This window comes from Salmo salar, chromosome ssa14 (assembly GCF_905237065.1).
Source record: "Salmo salar chromosome ssa14, Ssal_v3.1, whole genome shotgun sequence".
Taxonomy (NCBI): Eukaryota; Metazoa; Chordata; class Actinopteri; order Salmoniformes; family Salmonidae; genus Salmo; species Salmo salar.
The window spans coordinates 14,694,123-14,708,479 of NC_059455.1; the positions used below are offsets into that span (position 1 = coordinate 14,694,123).

Below are 14,357 nucleotides of genomic sequence, written 5' to 3' on the forward strand. Positions count from 1 at the left end.
AGGGCTATTTGTCCAAGAAGGAGAGTGATGGAGTGCTGCATCAGATGACCTGGCCTCCACAATCACCCGACCTTAACCCAATTGAGATGGTTTGGGATGAGTTGGACCTCAGAGTGAAGGAAAAGCAGTCAACAAGTGCTCAGCATATTTGGGAACTCTTTCAAAACTGTTGGAAAAGCATTCCAGGTGAAGCTGGTTGAGAGACTGCCAAGAGTGTGCAAACCTATTATCAAGGCAAACGGTGGCTACTTTGAAGAATCTCAAATATAAAATATATTTTGATTTGTTTAACACTTGTTTGGGTACTACATGATTCAATGTGTTATTTCATTTTTTTTATGTCTTCACTATTATTCTACAATGTAGAAAATTGTAAAAATAAAGAAAAACCCTTGACTGAGTAGGTGTGTCCAAACTTTTGACTGGTACAGTAAACGTTACAGTCTGATTATCAGGAACATAGCTATCTAGTACAGAATTTTTGTAAAAAATTGCCAGTTAGCTAGCTAATGACTTACATGTTCATTATCTCAGTCATGTATCTCGCAGTCTTTTCAGTGCCACAGGTCTTCTACCCCAGAGAAATCCTTGATGACAAGCCAATGTTCGGGTAGAGGCAGGAGTCTACATCGGGTTAGCATCCGACCTAAATGACCAGGATCTGACTAATGCTGGCATTACCTACATACTCACAGTGGACTCAGAGCAGCCCACTTCACCTGATGGGTCATTTAGGATGAAGCATGTCCATGCCCTGGACGAGACCTCCACAGACCTACTCAGCCACCTGGATGACTGCATCCTCTTCATATGTGATGCTTGCAAGGCATCAAAAGCTGTCCTTGTGCATTGGTGCGCGAGCCCTATCAAATCTGGAGTCGCTTAATGCATATCATGATGGTAGCCTCACATGCATTTGACATGTAATTTAGTTTTTTTGTTATAGCCATGTAGGGCAAAGTCAGAGTGTGGCGGTGGTGACTGCTTACTTGATGAAATGTCACAAAATGAACTTTGGGGATGCATACGCCAAACTCCAGCAACTTAAACCTGATGTAAAGTAAGCAAAAATCTGTGAGTTTTATTATACCATTCAACAGTAGGTTCTGTTATGTTAAGATTTGGGACTGTTCATTATTTTCAGTTTAAGTCCATTTTTGTCACATTGTTCAGTGTAAAATAAGAATGCATTTCATTTTTGTGCAAATATTATGTTTGAACATTTGGTATTATTATTTCGTATTCATGTATCTTAGCACAATATAAAGCAGACTTACTTAAGCGGCTCTACTACATTTAGCAGATTAATTAATTCAACAGAATTCAAACTAAATGATAGGTTTGTGGGGATGAAAACTTACAAATGGGACTCCTTGATGACTACCACTGAGAACCACTAACTCAGCGTTTACTTGTTATACGAAGTATCTTCAAAGTCTCACTTGTTTGCTTTCAGATCTTGTGCCCAAAGTGTACCTCAAAGTTTGGCTCATTGTACTGGTGTGGGGAGCAGTGTTCCTGTGATCGATGGGTGACTCCTGCCTTCCTGATGCATAAAAACAGAGTGGATGAAATTAAACACATTAGTATAGCCACCAGATCCGGCGCCAGGATAAAGTGACTAAGGGGCAAATTTAAATCAGTGACGGGGCACAATTTTATGGGGTAATAGCATTGGAATCATATTAAATGTAGCTTATATCAAGCTTTACCACAATAAACATGAAGTTCAAATGACGAGAGTCCTAGACCATTGATTGAATGATTTTGAAGTGAGAGAGGCTAGATTTCGCACCAATCTTTGCCTCGCTATATCAGCACAATGGACGGCACCCTACACACTAAAGTAAGGCTGTTTTGGGAATGAATATAGGCTCCAGACCCCTTGACACAGAACTTTTGACATGGGAAACAAAATACTACATCTGCAGTAACCGAGTATTCCAGACACTCTCTCCCTATGAACCAGTTGCTATTAAATGAACATTTTTTTGGACAGAAAACCTGCGGGTAGGGTATGATTCTAGGCAAACCTGGGCTGGATCCTCTGTTCCAAGATCGTCAGTAACAGTCGGAGTCGGAGGAGGCTGTGGAGCCATTATCCTGGCCGTGCTTGTTGAAGGGTGTGTAGCACTACCACAAATGAGAAGCATTTCCCCCCCGCTTTTTATGGAAAACCAAAGCAGTCATACCTAACCACCCCATGGGCTTTCCATAGCCCCCTACGCACACCGGGGCGCGCTCTGTCCATTGTGCTGACACAGCGCGGTGTCGATACTGATTTTGCGTTAACCTGTCACTCAATCATTTACATTTGTTTTGCTATTTGTATATAGTGACATAAAACTAAAATTGAGAGGGCACAAGTTTCAACTGATGGGTTTAAGCCCCTTTTGCCCCCTCGTGGAGCCTGGTCCGATAGCCACACTCAAATCAAGGACATTTAAAATTACAAAGATGATTTATATCAATAATAATAAAGTACTACATTTCTTTATCTCAGAATAGCTGTCCCTGTTTTCCCCTGTGTACCATTAAATGTTTCATAGGTGTCTGTCTACGTTGCAGGTCACCTACAGTTTTTCTACTACGGACATATCCATTGAGTAAGTTCTAAAAAGTTTGATCAAAGCAGATACAATAATTGTAAATATGCCTGATGAGCTCCATGGTGTATCTGGAATAGATGTCTTATTTCAGAATTTCTGTCTAAACATTTATCTACCAGAAGGATACCCTTCTACTTCCAAATACTTATATACATTTATTTTATTTTTATAATCCACATGATGAAGTAACTTTTCTATATTAAAATGGTTGATGTCAGGTGTGCTGCTAGTTCAAATAGCTGTTGAGTTTTGTCAAGAGCAGCCTCTGAGAACACTTGGTTTGTACAGCCTCTGAGAACACTTGGTTTGTAGCCAAATGTCCCTCTTCGTGGTCCGTACTAATAGCAGGACGTGTTGCTATACACAGCTGTTTACACAGCGGTTACAGTGGAGAACATTGAGATAGATAGAGGACTCATCTTGGCTATAACCTGTTTTAAAATGGAGATTGCCATTGAGGGCTTTCAACATTTTAAAGTAGCCAACTGGGTGGGGATTTCTATGGATTGGGAGAAATTAGCCATTAAAGAAGAAAATTAACTACTTTAAAACTGAGATAGCTCATGTTGTCACACACGCTAAACTTGCAGAGATACAAAGATGAGTGCTCTATCTATCTCTATGGTGGAAAGTCGACGCCAAACAAGGAAATGTGACCACGTATTCTTTGTTGTGACGATTTTGAGAATTCGTAACATTAGCGAAATGGCAGAGTTACGTTTGGATTTAGACAATAATTTACAGTATGGCCCTTTCGGCAGCGATTTAGCGGATATTTGCATTGACCAGGATGGTGAATGGGGTAGGTGCGATACGTATATAATCTTTGTTATTCCATAAATAGCTGTGTTGTGAACGCTAGCTACATGCGACCAATGATGTGTATAAACCCTATACATCATTGCGTGCAACTTCATTGACTGTCAGTAAATGAGATGCCACCTAACAGTATCATTAAACCGTGTACGTATTCCACTGCTTGACTTGGAATGAAATAGGTGCCGGTACTGTTTACATTTAGGTGCAGGAGCTCCACAATACTTTTGAGACAATATTCTATAAGAGGAACAGGGGCTCAAACAGTAGATCATTTGAAGGGCCGGTATTCGGCTTCGGTGAGCTCATGCCCAATTCAATCACTGCTGTGTTCAATATATAACATACGCTTTGATGCTCATACTCAGCAGTACAAACCCAACGTTTTGACTGAAATGGCCATAAGCAACTTTCACTCCATCTTGCTGCATCTTTGAATGTATTGAAGCTACTTTGGAAACTTTGAATAATCTTTTGCAACCTTGAAACATATATAATTAGCGACTTTGTAATATTTCACGGATCTCTTCCTCCTGCAACATTGTTACAGACATCAACTTGTTTGAAGAACTTGAGAACCTAAGTGATGCAGATGAACTCCTTCAAGAATTTGAGTTCACACCACATGATGAAATAGCACTGAAAGAGGTAATGCAACATATTTCCCCTCTATGTAATGCTATGTGTTATTATCCTACTGTGTGACAGTTAACAAGACTGCACCTTTCTCAGGTGAATGACATTAATCTGTTACAATGGAGATCCTTCACCAGTGGAGATACTGACGCTTGCTGCACAGGTAAAAAATCACCAGCATTGCGTCACTTTCAGTTAACCTATAACAGCCATGACTCAAGATTGGGTTGTTGGCCCCATGCCAAGGCAAAGTAAGTGAAGACGACTGTCAGAAACCCTCCCAGAACCCTGTGACTTCCTGGTAATAGATTAGAAATCACATACAGTACACACACACACAGTCCCTCTACGTATCCTGGTCACCCCCATGTCAGTAGACATTAGGTGGATGTCTTTGGCATGGGAAAGCTGCACCTGTGAGACCCCCTGTACTGTGTTGGGTAGAATGACTATTCATTCACACGGGACGTTAAAGAGGAAGAGACACTGTAATGTGATGCCTCTGCTGACAGATAGTTGGATTGAGTTCCTATTGTTTTGTTTGCAGGTGTCGGAGTTCCTGGGTCCTCCCTATCACCTGGATCAGCACTCAGTGATACCTCCTCACTGTCACCACTGTTTCTGAAAGTAAGTCTACACTTCACATAACACTATGTGTTAAGTAGAAGGCTAACCACTCACTAGTCTCACTCACTTCTCTCTTGTGCATGCACATCCCTACCTGCAGGAGGATGCCGTGTCTTTGCAGCCTTTGCCGACAATTCTCACTCCTGGAAAGAAAATGCACAAGCGGGTCAGCCAATCTCCCAGAGGTAAGACGTCTCTTCAGGTCAGCCAAAACACTCATGATAAATCATTGATATGTAACAATATGGTGGATATATGGTGTCGTGTATGTCAAAATGTTGGACTCTTTTTTTTTTTTATCTTCAGAAAATCATTTAACCTGTCTGTTTATATATTATAGTTTATCCCACTCGCTACTGTAAATCGCTCTGAATAAGAGCGTCTTCAAAATGACAAATGTAATTATCACGCTCTTTTTATTGATCTTTTATTGTATTGTTTTCTTCCTACCAGCCAAGCCTACCAAGCGACCTGCCCACCCACCCCAGAGGGTGTCAATCCAGCCCAAACCGCCCCCCTCTGTCCCTTTAACACAGCCTGTGGCCCCTTTTCTCAAAACCAGGACCATTGTCATCCAGCCCGTTGGCCTACAGACTGTGGTCTCAGTGGTCAAGGCACCACCACCTGTGACTGTTCATGCTACTGCCCCCTCTACTGGTGAGAGAATGTTCATTCTGTTGTAGGCTTGTGTTGTCTTCATACAATGAAATGTCTTTACCGGTGATTTCAGAAATGTGCAATTTTTTTTGTCAAAAATGTCCATCTATATTGCTGAGTCTTATTCACTGAAGTAATTCAGGTTATTTGGCTTGCTCGAAGTCCAATAGTCCTTTGATTTGTTCCCGTGTGGCTCAGTTGGTAGAGCATGGCGTTTCCAATGTCAGGTTTGTGGGTTCAATTCCCACGGGGGACCAGTATGACAAAAGTATGAAGATGTATGCACTCACTACAGTAAGTCGCTCTGTATAAGAGCTTCTGCTAAATGACTCAAATTAAAAACAAAATGGATCTAGTGACCCATTTCCCTATCTGAAGTGGATAAGTGCATGTTGTCTATATACCTGATTGTGGCATTTTGAAAGAAAAGTAAAAGCCGACTCATCATCCAAAATGAAAGTGGAACAGTTCTATGCATTTGTATCTTCTATGACTGCACATGTGGCTCTTGACCACAAGATGTCCTCAGTCTGTTGTCTCTTGTTCAAAGAAGGCTACTGCCTCCTCCTCAATTACAGAAACACAGTGTCCGGCTTATGACCAGAGTATACCCTGCAGGAACCTCAAGGACAGAGCTTGAAAACCACTGTGTGGAAATATTAATGTTTAAAAACATATATTTCATGAACGTCAGCACAAAGCACACTCATATCATACAAATGTATTTATATAGCCCTTCTTACATCAGCTGATATCTCAAAGTGCTGTACAGAAACCCAGCCTAAAACCCCAAACAGCAAGCAATGCACGTGTAGAAGCACAGTGGCTAGGAAAAACTCCCTAGAAAGGCCAAAACCTAGGAAGAAACCTAGAGAGGAACCAGGCTATGAGGGGTGGCCAGTCCTCTTCTAGCTGTGCTGGATGGAGATTATAACAGAACATGGCCAAGATGTTCAAATGTTCATAAATGACCAGCAGGGTCAAATAATAATAATCACAGTAGTTGTCGAGGGTGCAACAAGTCAGCACCTTAAGAGTAAATGTCAGTTGGCTTTTCATAGCCGATCATTCAGAGTATCTCTACTGCTCCTGCTATCTCTAGAGAGTTGAAAACAGCAGGTCTGGGACAGGTAGCACATCCGGTGAACAGGTCAGGGTTCATATCAACTGGTTCATATCAACCCTAATTTATATTCCAATGATCAAACAGATACATCCGTCATATAGGCTTTGACGTCATCAGTACAACTACTCACCTCTTCCAATGGTCCCTATTCACAGTAGTCATCCATGTTCTCTCTGAGACAGTAATGTCGTGGCCCATTAGTGGCCCGACTAAAAGACTTTAACCTCAGTGGGACTTTAGGGCTACTTGTGTTATTACAGAGTAACTAGCATGGGAGCGTTCTCCTCTGCAGTTCCCTACTACACTCCATTAGACTTCACTAGAGCCAGGGCTTTGAAGGCGACTGTGGCAGGGCTTCATTGTTTGATAATGGGTCCTCGGAGGACTGAAGGGGTCTGAGGGAGGGACAGGCTCTCAGCACTAAACGAGAGTCTGACCCTGGACATGGAGTGGGATGGATCCGGGGTGTTGATCCGTTTTTTTGGGGGGAGTCAATAACCCATACAGGTGACCAGACATCCTTAGTGATTGTGGGTGAGGGTGAGAAAAAAAACTACAGTCTGGTTAGGAAGAAGGAAAAAAAGTAATACTTTCTGAATTCAGGCCTGATCGTATGAGATGAGCATTGTAAAGAGTGATTGTATATGTTCCCGAGCTGGAAAATGCTGTTTACTATGACGGTAATCCATCAATTATTACAGTGATGTACTCTTGAGTGGAAAAGGCCCCAGTGGGACATGGGTTGGTCTCAGATCTGCATGTGCTTTAACTCGTCTTACTCTGTCATGCCATAGCCTAAAGCTAATCCAGGTCTGGGACAAGGCTAAAACAGACAGACAGAAGGGTTGAACTCTTTCTTAACTCTGCATCTGGTCTTTGTCATCAGCAGTTCACACAATGCATCTCAAGCCGAAACAGTTGATTGGACCCCAGATCACTTCCCCAGCCCCTGCCCTCCTCGCTGTCACCAACCAGGTGGTCACCATGCCAACTGTCCCCCATGTTACCATCGGGACCACTGCCCTCTCTGGCCATGCCCATCCCATGACGGTGACCTATCACAGCACAGCAGTGGACACTGAGGTACGTTTGACATTGAAATGGATCTGACCTCCGTGTGTCTGCTTTCTATTAAATGTAATTTCTTCAGTCTAATTAATTGCAGTGAAATTAAGTATCCAAAATGAAAGCCAAGAGCTGGATGAACACCCTGTGGCAATTTTCCAAAGGAAACTGTTTGATTCCAGACCTTCTTTGAGTCTCACTATGTGTTAGAACTGTTAGCCATCTCCAAAGCTTCCGTGGCTATGTGATGGCCAGAATGTAGTGCCAGGATTCTTTTTTGAAAAGCAAGCATTTTGCTGTGTCATGGCTTGTCGCCTTGCTAGAAGACAAGGATGGCTTTTGTGTGTGTGTGGGGGGGTTTGCTTACATTGACGGACCAACCGTCAGGTCAGGGAGAACAGGACATAGTCTTCCTCCTCCCATTCTGGGGGCTCATGTAAGGCTGGTAATCAATTGTGTTTGACCTTTAACCCCCTGGGAACCTGAGCAGGGCACAGTGTCTGAATGGGTCTTTTGAAAGGACTAACTGTCTGTGGCTGTGCCCAGAGAGTAAGGACAAGGAGGCCCACAGGAAGATGGGTGATTTATCTCCTTGTTTTAAACCAAAGAGGAGATAAAACAATCGTTGACATCACTGGTAAAACATGACAGTTGCTTCTGGCTTCGCCTTGTACCTAATACCATCCCTTAGCCCTGATATATTCAAAATGTAACTCAACCTATCACAGCCTCTCATTCTCTGAAGTTGTCTAAGTGTTTAGCTAGGGTCATGATGTGGTCTGAAAATAACACCATCATATTGAGGAAGTAGGAAATAATGTTATTTTTTTTTTTTTTTTTTTTTACAGTTTTATGTCTCTGTTGAGCTACTATATAAATATTTAATTTTCATAATTTCCAGTCATGTTTGACAATTTGTAAATAATCTGACTGAGCCAACAACTCGATAGCAATTACTAGGGCTACTAATTGGTGAAATATTTTTGCCAAGCTTTACCACTGTAAAACCCAAATTTTGTAGCATAACACAGACATAATAATTAGAAATTGTATTGGAGAAACTCCAGGCCTCCTAAACAATAAGATATTTGTAAATTCTTCTATATTTAGCTTATCCACTTTCTTCAATTTTAGAAAAGTCAAACAATATAATTTTCACTACCACAGTGCTACACATGGTCCCAAACCGTGGTTAACCGTTATACGTTATTATTTCTTCAAGACAAGGCTAAATAAACCAGTCACCCCAGCTGTCCTTATGTCACCTTGTTGGAATGGGTGAGTAGCCTAATGTGAGGGGCTTTCCTATGTCACATGAACGACCAGGCACCAGCACTCCATTCCCAGTACTACTAACATTTACTCAGCGATGACGCAACACAGTGCCAACACGCCAAATCTAAACATATCTTCACTTGAGGGAACTTTTTAAGAACAAGCTGAAATATCCCAGTTGTTATGAGACAGGTATACGTTTTAGATATATGTTCTACGTTACAAGGAAACATTGTTTTAGATGTTTCTAATCTCTCCTCACCACATCATGTTATTGACCTATTTTAGGCTGCAAAATGTTGATGTTATAAATATTTAACTTACCAACCACGTAAGGACAGACCACATCACTCTACTCATGTTCCATCCGTGAGACAACATGTTCCATCCGTGAGCCTAACTCCTCCAGGTAAGTGTTACCACAGTAAAAATCCAGGTGCTCCATTTCTGTCTGACCACTCTCAGGTCCTGTGGGTTTTAAAGCGGCCTTGTCCTCCTAACTACCAGCCTCATCCCTCCTCCACCTGTCTGGGACCACCAAGCCCCCCCAGGCAGTAGACACCCATATCTCTTGATGACTCCCACCTCCCTCCTGATGTCTGGATGGACACTGGGCAGACCCAGGCTTGTTGAGTGAGCACATATGCTGACTGGAGTAAGATATGACTTTAGGCTAGATGTGTCCCCACTGTGTGCATTTAATTTGAGTGAATAAATCATGGAATAAACCAGAACACAATGCTGGAAGCTACTCTCCAAAAAGGTAAGCACAAGAAAGAGGATTTAGACACCCACCATCTCGAATTGTTCTGAAATCGTTTCTGTTGTTATTTTGTTGAAATATAATTTGATCTCAGAAATTAGGCAAATTGATGTCACCCAAATTGGCTATTAACATGTATAGGTTTCAGATTATAGTCAATGAATGTAGTACCCAAATACGATTTGGACCAAACTTCTTCCTACCAATGAGTAAGACATGAGAAATCAAAAGCCACCCATGGACCCCCACACCACATGCCAATCCCACCCCAACAACCAGTATTCAGTATTAGTTCTCTATGTTTGACAAGTAGTATGAAGCTGTGGTTTGGAGTATTGCTTCTCAATACTATGTAATGTATTCCCTGTGAATCTGGTAATGTTTTTTGGAACTGCGGCATCCAATGGGTAAAACCTGGAACTTGTGCACTACTTTATGGTAAATAATGCGAGCAACTTCAATTACAAATTTCTCTGAATAGGGCGGGGAAAAAACAGATTCACAGGGAATATATTACATAGTATGAAGAAGCAATACTCCAAGCTGCAGCTTCATATTATCAAACATAGAGAACTGATACTGTATACTGGTTGTTGGGGCTGGATTGGGATGGGATTGTGGGAGTTCTGTGGGTAGCTTTTGATTTTTTTTTGGTGGGGGGGGGGATTCCTCATGTCTTACTCATTGTTAGGAAGAAGTTTGGTCCAAATCGGATGTTCGGTACTATATTTATTGAATATCTGGATCCTATATATTAAAGATGACCATTTTTGGGGGGTGCAATCAATTAACTTAACTTCTCCGAGATCAAATGACATTTTAACAAAATAACGTTTCAGGAGTGCCAATCTTATCTGTTTCTAACAACAGAAACGATTTCGGAACAATCTGAGATGGTGGGTGTCATGGCTTGCTGAAATGAAGCGACTCAATACAGTAATCTATGTAGGACCCTGTAGTTTTACCACTGCCAATTTAGCCTCTCACTGACATAATCCATGTTCCTTGTTGTTTTAATGCACTGTACTAGCATCACTGGCTTGGCTGTACTGTTTTTGACGAATTACATTTCATATCAATTTATGGCCGTGCTTCTACAAAGCAGGGGGAGGCTATGTAAAGACGCTGCTAGATAATCATAGTGTAATTTAGGGGGCCAACTTCCTGCCAAAATGTCTGCTAGATGCTCCTGGGAACTGGAATCAACGGCCAAGGAATAGGATGAATGGTTTTCAAAAAGCAGTAAAAAAAAATATCTTGATTCAGAAAAATGAACAGACTAGTACAGTAGGGATGCTAGATAGATATATAGATAGATAGATCATTTGTATGGCTCATGGTGGAGAACGCTCGAAAAGCCTTTGCTGGAACGTAATTCACTATCTTTGAAGAAATACTGTTCATGTACTGTACTGTAAGTCTGTGTACAGTACAGTAGTGTATGGCTTAATCCAATCAAACCCACATTGTAGTATTTGCTGTACGCAGTAGCTCTTTTCCTGTGATAAAATAAAATCATTGGATGGTTTTGGGTACTGTTAAAACCAATTTTTTTACTAGTACCAAGTTGACATTCCTCACATGTAGATTCCAATTCTAAGATTAACACATGCTTGTGCATGCATGCACACTCATGTCTGGGAGGAGTTTGTAAACAAAGGCACTGCATAAAAATGGCTAGGGCAATTTAAAGCAATACTGTCTGAGCTTGATGTTATCTCACCACACAAAAACTACTGATTTCCCCATTCCCCCCCACTGTCCAGAGTTTTACATCAACAACAACAAACATCCCATCCTCCAATCAACAACCATGCTGTAATCTACATCTCTTGAGAGCGCCAACTCATAGTTTCACATAATTGTCATTTTCAGCCTCTTATTCAGATTATGTTCCCGACTCCCAGTTTACGACTCAGTCAATGAAGTGCTAGATTGCTGACTGTCTACCATTGTGGAGGAGGGGGAGTTTGTACTGTTGGCAATGTAGTAGTTACTAAAGGCAGGGTATCATTTTCCCCTTGCAGGACACGTACACCCAACCCCACTATTGGGTAACCAGACATGCATTTTTCGATTTTCCCAAGACGTCGCCAATGGCAGGGTTCCCCCGTCAACGGAGACCAATTAAAAAAGTGTGGTCTGAATTTGCATAGCCCTGAAATCTGTGCTGTTAGAAATGCTATGAAGCATGGCCTCAGAAATGGGCTGCAGCAGACAAAGCAGTTGAAATGCAATAGCAGGGTTCTCCTGTGGTCTGTGGCTCAGTGGTAGAAAGACTCCGAGAGGGCATTGGAGGACAACAGAATGTATGCCAGTTACTAGACTGTGAGTGTCTGGCTCTGAGTTTACGTAAACAATGGCTGTCTGCCTTCTAAAAATAAAATGGAGCTGTTAGGCCTAACCTGTGTGCTTTATCCTGTTTCATTGAATCATATTTAGTTTTTTCCTAAAACATTGCAAGAGCATTCCTCTATGGGTCATTATTTAACACCGAGAATGTCCTGTCCCCTTCTCTCTCTCCCTGGATAGTCGTCCTTAAATAATCCCACCATTAATTATGTCAGCGTCCTAACAATGTCCGTCCAGCTCCCAGCCCACTCAGACATGGAAAAAGGCTGTGTGTGTGCGAGCGTGCGTGAAGTTAGGACGTATGAGGTCCGTTCTGGGGAAACATGCTGGAGTCATTATCAGCTTGTAATTGATGATTCCGGGTCACTTTTTCCACCTTTCACAGCAGCTGCACCTGTTGGGTTTTATTGAGTGAGTATGTGACTGAGTGTGATGTGCTGTGTTAGACAAACAAATAGCCTGCTCTGTCTGAGCAGTCAAGATGGCGTCCAAAAGGGTTTACTGCCGGATATGGTTTATGTCTGGTGTCACCAGATTTGGTTTTGTAAACACACAGCCAATGCCATCTGCATGCCAAGGCCAATGTACTCGTATCATATCATCTTTGGATTCGGCTGTGTTGCGGACATCCACTTTGAATTGTTGATGTTTGTTCTGAATAGGTGGAGTTAAGCATGGTGTTTGTGAGTTGGTGTGGGTTTGATTCTCATGTGGACCACATACTGTATGTACAGTTAAAGTCGGAAGTTAACATACACTTAGGTTGGAGTCATTAAAACTCGTTTTTCAGCCACTCCACAAATTTCTTGTTAAAAAACTATAATTTTGGCAAGTCGGTTAGGACATCTACTTTGTGCATGACACAGTTAATTTTTCCAACAATTGAAAACAGACGGATTATTTCTCTTATAATTCACTGTATCACAATTCCAGTGGGTCAGAAGTTTACATATACTAAGTTGACTGTGACTTCAAACAGCTTGGAGAATTCCAGAAAATGATGTCATGGCTTTAGAAGCTTCTGATAGGCTAATTGACATAATTTGAGTCAATTGGAGGTGTACCTTTGGCTGTATTTCAAGGCCTACCTTCAAACTCATTGCCACTTTGCTGAAAATAAATCAGCCAAGACCTCAGAAAAACAATTGTAGTCCTCCACAAGTCTGGTTCATCCTTGGGAGCAATTTCCAAACGCTTGAAGGTACCACGTTAATCTGTACAAACTATGGTATGCAAGTATAAACACCATGGGTCCACACAGCCGTCATACCGCTCATCTCCTAGAGATGAAAGTACTTTGGTGCAAAAAGTGCAGATCAATTCCAGAACAACAGCAAGGGACCTTGTGAAGATGCTGGAGGAAACAGGTAAAAAAGTATCTATATCCACAGTAAAAGGAGTCCTATATCGACATAACCTGAAAGGCCGCTCAGCAAGGAAGAAGCCACTGCTCCAAAACTGCCATAAAAATGCCAAACTATGGTTTCCAACTGCACATGGGGACAAAGATAGTACTTTTTGGAGAAATGTCCTCTGGTCTGATGAAACACAAATAGAATTGTTTGGCCATAATGACTATTGTTATGTTTGGAGGAAAAAAGGGGAGGTTTGCAAGCCGAAGAGCACCATCCCAACCGTGAAGCACAGGGGTGGCAGCATGATGTTGTGGGGGTGCTTTGCTGCAGGAGGGACTGGTGCACTTCACAAAATAGATGGCATCATGAGGAGGACAATTATGTGGATATATTGAAGCAACATCTCAAGACATCAGTCAGGAAGTTAAAGCTTGGTCGCAAATGGGTCTTCCAAATGGGCAATGACCCCAAGCATACTTACAAAGTTGTGGCAAAATGGCTTAAGGACAACAAAGTCAAGGTATTGGAGTGGCCATCACAAAGCCCTGACCTCAATCACATAGAAGATTTGTGGGCAGAACTGAAAAAGCTTGTGAGAGCAAGGAGGCCTGCAAACCTGACTCAGTTACACCAGCTCTGTCAGGAGGAATGGGCCAAAATTCACCCAACTTATTGTGGGAAGCTTGTGGGAGGCTACCCGAAACATTTGACCCAAGTGAAACAATTTAAAGGCAATGCTACCAAATACTAATTGAGTGTATGTAAACTTCTGACCCACTGGGAATGTGACAAAAGAAATAAAAGCTTAAATAAATCATTCTCTCTACTATTATTCTGACATTTCACATTCTTAAAATAAAGTGGTGATCCTAACTGACGTAAGACAGGGACTTTTTACTTGGATTAAATGTTAGGAATTGTGAAAAACTGAGTTTAAATGTATTTGGCTAAGGTGTATATAAACTTCCGACTTCAACTGTATGCTGAATATGTGCGGTAACTTTGAACTGTAACCATGTCACATTTATTATATCAGTCCCTCCTTCTCCACCTGTCCAGGCGTGTGTGGTGCGGCG

General features: G+C 41.8%; 2 protein-coding genes across 8 annotated transcripts in view; both read left to right on the top strand.

The window, feature by feature from the left end:
• The first annotated feature begins 736 nt into the window (after positions 1-736).
• LOC106568999 (dual specificity protein phosphatase 12) lies at positions 737-1,737 on the top strand. Its single transcript, XM_045693657.1, has 4 exons — positions 737-826; positions 933-1,060; positions 1,145-1,149; positions 1,392-1,737. Exons 1-4 carry the CDS (start codon positions 737-739, stop codon positions 1,619-1,621), a joined length of 453 nt encoding a protein of 150 aa, XP_045549613.1. The 3' UTR covers positions 1,622-1,737.
• A 1,484-nt stretch (positions 1,738-3,221) lies between these two features.
• Positions 3,222-14,357, top strand: part of LOC106568908 (cyclic AMP-dependent transcription factor ATF-6 alpha) — a 51,987-nt gene continuing 40,851 nt past the window's right edge. For 3 of the 7 annotated variants that reach the window (XM_014139710.2, XM_014139712.2, XM_014139714.2), the window contains exons 1-8: positions 3,222-3,411; positions 3,976-4,073; positions 4,158-4,224; positions 4,609-4,688; positions 4,789-4,873; positions 5,142-5,345; positions 7,358-7,554; positions 14,341-14,357. The exon at positions 14,341-14,357 is cut by the window's right edge and continues 169 nt beyond it. In XM_014139710.2, the coding sequence (XP_013995185.2) occupies positions 3,231-3,411; positions 3,976-4,073; positions 4,158-4,224; positions 4,609-4,688; positions 4,789-4,873; positions 5,142-5,345; positions 7,358-7,554; positions 14,341-14,357 (929 nt within the window). In that variant the 5' untranslated portion in view covers positions 3,222-3,230. Of the gene's footprint in view, positions 3,416-3,975; positions 4,074-4,157; positions 4,225-4,608; positions 4,689-4,788; positions 4,874-5,141; positions 5,346-7,357; positions 7,555-14,340 lie in introns of all 7 variants that reach the window. The other 4 variants (XM_014139711.2, XM_014139713.2, XM_014139715.2 and 1 more) reach the window with 4 other exon arrangements.

Coding starts and splice junctions, on each gene's coding strand:
- LOC106568999 (XM_045693657.1), top strand. CDS start 737: ATGAAGCATGTCCATGCCCTGGACGAGACCTCCACAGACCTACTCAGC. Junction 827..932: donor TCATATGTGATGCTTGCAAG/GCATCAAAAGCT, acceptor CATGTAATTTAG/TTTTTTTGTTATAGCCATGT.